Genomic DNA, 4,800 nt, shown 5'->3' on the forward strand with positions numbered 1-4,800 from the left:
GTATGTGTCTAAGCAGAGGAAATAAGACAAGGAAGAAAGGCTCAAACGTTAGCTGGGGTTATCTCTGGCAGTGGGATGTTAATGGTGGTTTCTACTTTTTTTTATCCTTTTTTATGGTTTCTGAGTTTTTCTGCATGAACAGGTGTCAATTTTCTTTTCTTTTTTTTTTAAAAGGTGACCGGTAAGGGGATCTTAACCCTTGACTTGGTGTTGTAAGCACCAGGCTCTCCCAAGTGAGCGAACCGGCCATCTCTATATAGGATCCGAACCCATGGCCTTGGTGTCATCAGCACCGAACTCTCCCGAGTGAGCCACAGGCCGGCCCCGGGTGTCAATTTCTTTTTGTTTTTTTTTTTCCTTTTTGTCTTTTTTCGTGACCAGTAACGGGATCGCAACCCTCGGTGTCGCGCCCATGGTGATGGTCGCTTCCTGCTGAGGCCTCCCCAGGCCCACAGTGGAGCCAGCCTGCCCTCTGGCCCTCCCTGGACCACCTTCCTGCCTCAGCCTTCCTGCTGCCCCACCCTCTGCAACCCTGATCTCCCTCTGTCCCGCTTTCGGAACCCCCGTGGGGACAGTGGCCCCTTCCCACCAGGGTGAGCCCTGCCCTCCCTCACTCTCGCCCCCCACCCCTCGCCCCTGCAGAGGAGTGCTACTCAGCTGAGGTGGAATCCTGGACCACAGGGGAGCAATTTGCCGGGTGGATCCTGCAGAGCAGGTATAGGAGGACTGGGATGGCGGGACAGTGCAGCCAAAACTGACCATTGTCCTTCTCCTCCTCCTGCATCATCCTCATCCTGCCAGCCCACGGTCCCTCCTTGCAGGCCCAGGGCCAGAAGCTGCTCCCTCAAAGGGCGGGGCGGGGGACAAGGTGTGAGGGCAAATGGGTGGGGTCCAGACTGCAGACGTGCGAGGTGGGAGCAAGGAGCAGGACTTGTACATGCAGGGCGTGCGCGACACTACAGCCCAGACTCCAATTCAGCAGGTCGCTGGTACAGGGGAGCGTTAGGGCCATGTGCAAAGAGGAGGGTGTGAGGCTCAAACACAGGCGAGCTGTCCGAGCTGCCCAGTGAAGCTGGATTCTCAGCCTCCAGGGCCTCCCCGCTCCCGTTCCTTCCCCCTTGGCACGCCCTCAGGTCCTTGTCCCTTCTGGGTGGTCTTCTGACTCGCTGACCATCCCCCACTGCACACCCCTGTCCCACACAGAGGCCTGGAGGTGCCCCCCCGTGGCTGGTCCGTGTCACTGCACTCCGGGAACGCATGGCAGGACTTGGCTGGCTGCGACTTTGTGCTGGACCTGATCGGCCAGACCGAAGACCTGGGGGACCCAGCCAGTCCCCGCAGATACCCTATTGCCTTCCTCAGCTCGTAGGTGCCACCCCAGCACCACTGACTATTGCCTGTCCCTTCCCTTGCCACAACAGCCACGTTGTCACACCCTGTGGTTCACAGGTGCTGCTACAGGCCCAGCTTCCCCATAACCCCCCACCTCCAGAGGCAACCCCCACAGTAGCTTCTCCTCTTGCCCCAGCCTGGGCATTCCCCTTAGCCAGACCCACTGTCTCCCGCAGAGCCGAAGACATCCCCCCTGCCCCTGATGTCCAGGCCCCCTCGCTGCCCCCAGGGTTCCCCCTAGGTCCAGTGCCAGTACTGCCCAGCAGAGGCCACACAGGTAAGGCTGAGTGGGCACATGGAGATTGGCAGAATGCTGGGAATGGGGGTGCAAGAAGCCTCTGACCGGCAGATGATGCTGACCCCTTCCCTGCACCACAGGTGAGGCCCGAAGGTTGGGGAGTCTGGATGGCTTCCTGGACCACCTTTTCGAGCCAGTCTTCTCCCCGAGCCTTGGTGTGAGTGTCCTGCACACACCCCACCCTCCCCCGGCCCCTACCCCTCTGGGGCCTCCCTCTGCTGCCCCTTCCGTTTTTCCCAGGGCTCTGGCTCTGACACTGTGACCATTGTCCCTCCAGGATCTGGAACAAGGCAGGGCTCTGAGGGGCCGCATGAAGGGAGGGGGAGCTATCGGGCCTATGCAGCAGGGCTACCCCATGGGTGAGTGTGCACTGATTTCTATCCAGGGCCTCCCAGGCCCAGCAGCACAGGCACACGTGGCCTGGGACCCCTCAGGCAGCTGGGATTGGTGCTCCAGCCAGCACCCTGGTGGCCGATGCTCCTTTCTTTACCTGGGGCTGGATGGAGGTGGTATGTGGGCCCTGGTAGGGGCTGATCTGGGAGGGCCCTGTTCCCTTAGTGTACCCAGGGATGATGCAGGTGCCTGGATACCAGCCAGCCATGGTGCCTGCACCCCTGCCCATGATGCCAGCCATGGGCACAGTTCCCACCATGCCAGGTAAGACTGGGCCAGGGCACCAGGGTCCTTTTTCAGGAGAGAAAATGCCAGCTCTGGGACTGGAGGAGGGAGGGTCCTGCCCTGAACCCAGAGGGCAGTGGGCAGAGGACCTGGAGCTTGGCCATGGCGCTCACTTACTCCGGCCCACCTGCCGCCCTCGCAGCCATGATGGTGCCACCACAGCTGCAGCCACAGCTGCAACCTCTGCTTCCCAGCCTGGACACGAGGCAGCTGGCGGTCCAGCAGCAGAACTTCATCAACCAGCAGGCGCTGCTCCTGGTGAGTCTGGGCAGGGCCCACAGCTGCCTGGGGGAGGGCAGGTCTTTGGGGAAGGGCCAGGCTGGGCTCTTACCTGGCCCAGTGCCCCTCCCCTTCAGGCCCAGCAGATGACCACCCAGGCCATGACCCTGTCCCTGGAGCAGCAGACCCAGCAGCGCCAGCGCCAATCCCAGGCCCCCAGGGCTGCCTCCCAGACCCCCGGGGCTGCCTCCCAGGTCCCTGGGGCTGTCTCCCAGGCTCTACCCTCAGCTATGACTTCCAAGCCCAGGAAGCCCCCCGCCCCTCGAGAGGAGCCAGAGCATGACGTGGACTCAGTGGGTGCCTGCTTGAGGGTGAGGAGCCAAAACCAGGCGGATAGTGGGACCTGGGGTGGGGGCAGCAGGTGCCAGGACTGCAGGGAGGAGAGGCACGGTCAGGCGGGCTGAGCAGGAAGATGCTACTGGGCCCCAGGCCCCAGGGATCTGAGGGGGACGTTGTGAGTGGCGACGTGGCTGGCTAGGGCTGCTCCTCACTTCTCCCTCCTCCCAGGAGGAGACCTCAGAGGAGGCTGAAGACAGGTCCTGGTGGCCCGAGAGCTTCCAGCAGAAGCGGGACTATTTCCAGAGGATGGGTAAGGGCACGCGGGTGGCACCTGGGCCAGGGGAGGGTGGGCCAGCCGGTGGAGGCCGTTGGGCAAACGTGGCTAGCAGAGAAGGCCACCTGGATACTTACAGGCCAGCAGGAGATCAAGGTGAAGGTGGTGAAGCCTCCGGCCAAGGTCCAGATGCCCCGGGGGGAGGAGCCGGAGGAGCAAGAAGAGGAAACAGGAGCAGGTGGGGAGGGGAGCTGGGGAGGACCTGGGGCTCCCGTGGTTCTGCACAGTTTTTAATTGTCCTTCCCCTCTTCCTGGTCAGTGCTGTCCCCTCCTCCTCCCCCAGCGGTGAAGAAGCCCTGGAAAGGAGGCGAGGTCAGAGCTGCAAAAGAGGCCGAAGCTGAGCCCACCGGGAAGGCAGGGCCCGGTCCTGGCCGAGGGCCAGCGCAGGGCAGGGGGCCCGTGGTGCGCAGCTTGGATCCCACGCCCCAGCGGCCAGAACCCAGCAGGGAAATTCGCAACATCATCCGCATGTACCAGAGCCGCCCGTCCCCTGTCCCTGTGCCTGTGCAGCCGTCCAGGTGGGCCCCGGGGGAGGTGGCCGGGGCTGTTCTGCTCCTCGGGGAATTACCCTGTGGACCTAGTGACCTCTTCCTTCCCCCACAAGGCCCCCCAAATCTTTCACGAGGAAATATGATCCTAAGGACGAGGCTCTGGCCAAGTTGGGGATCAACGGTGCCCACTCCCCGCCTCCGGTGAGCCCCCCATCCAGGGCATGGGCTGCTCTGCTTGGAAGTCCAAGGCTCTCTGGGGTAAACTTGTCCTTGCCCCTAGACTCAGCCTACCTGCCTTCTCTGTGCCCCCACCCCCAGACACTGTCCCCCAGCCCAGGGAAGGGCCTCCCACCAGCTGTGGCTCCTCGACCCAAGGCCCCACCACAGCTTGGGCCCTCCAGCTCCATCAAGGAAAAGCAGGAGCACCTTCGGGACGTGTTTGGCCGGAACCCGCCCACTGCCCAGGCACCCCCACCTCCACCAGCACCCCCACTGCCTCTGCCTGAGGACCCAGGGGCCCCTTCAGCTGAACCTCGAGGTAAGGGACCCCACATCCCCTGCACGGTGGGCTTCACTGGGGCGGGGGCAATACTCCCAACAGCCTCTCGACACCCGTGGCTGAAGTCATTTTCACATGACTGAAGTCAGCCGCTGCAGCTGCTCGGGATTCTGGACTCTGGAGCCCTGGGTGGGGAGCCCCATTCCATGTTCCCGCCCAGGACAGGGCCTGGGTACCCCAGAGGCCTGCCTGGCACTGAGGGACTGACACACACAGAGTGTTGTCCTCGATGTGGACCTGATGGCTCTGTGAGGAATTTAGTGACTCTGGCTGAATGTGGTCAGGAAGGGCCCACACACCTCAGGAACACCAGGGAAAGCTTAGGCCTGGAAATGCAGGCAGGGGATAGTACCAAGGGCAGGAGGTTGAAGGATCCGGGCTCTTGGGAGGCTTTTGAGGAGGGGCTTCCCTGCCCAGGTCCCCTGTCATTCAGGCTCTGGCAGCCCCTTGCCTGAGGCTCTTTACGCAACCTCCCCCCCCCCCCCCCCCC

The 4,800-nt window shown here is 62.7% G+C and overlaps 1 protein-coding gene across 1 annotated transcript in view; it reads left to right on the top strand.

The window, feature by feature from the left end:
* LOC103585179 (unconventional myosin-XVB-like) overlaps nt 1-4,800 on the top strand; it is a 28,566-nt gene that overhangs the window by 14,774 nt on the left and 8,992 nt on the right. The window contains exons 17-29 of the mRNA XM_008566080.1: nt 634-715; nt 1,204-1,365; nt 1,569-1,669; nt 1,771-1,847; nt 1,968-2,049; nt 2,249-2,347; nt 2,511-2,626; nt 2,725-2,958; nt 3,158-3,236; nt 3,340-3,438; nt 3,520-3,778; nt 3,865-3,952; nt 4,070-4,289. Of these exons, the coding sequence (XP_008564302.1) occupies nt 634-715; nt 1,204-1,365; nt 1,569-1,669; nt 1,771-1,847; nt 1,968-2,049; nt 2,249-2,347; nt 2,511-2,626; nt 2,725-2,958; nt 3,158-3,236; nt 3,340-3,438; nt 3,520-3,778; nt 3,865-3,952; nt 4,070-4,289 (1,698 nt within the window). The remainder of the gene's footprint in view (nt 1-633; nt 716-1,203; nt 1,366-1,568; nt 1,670-1,770; nt 1,848-1,967; nt 2,050-2,248; nt 2,348-2,510; nt 2,627-2,724; nt 2,959-3,157; nt 3,237-3,339; nt 3,439-3,519; nt 3,779-3,864; nt 3,953-4,069; nt 4,290-4,800) is intronic.

The sequence above is a fragment of the Galeopterus variegatus genome, unplaced genomic scaffold (assembly GCF_000696425.1).
Source record: "Galeopterus variegatus unplaced genomic scaffold, G_variegatus-3.0.2 Scaffold219, whole genome shotgun sequence".
NCBI classification, from domain to species: Eukaryota; Metazoa; Chordata; class Mammalia; order Dermoptera; family Cynocephalidae; genus Galeopterus; species Galeopterus variegatus.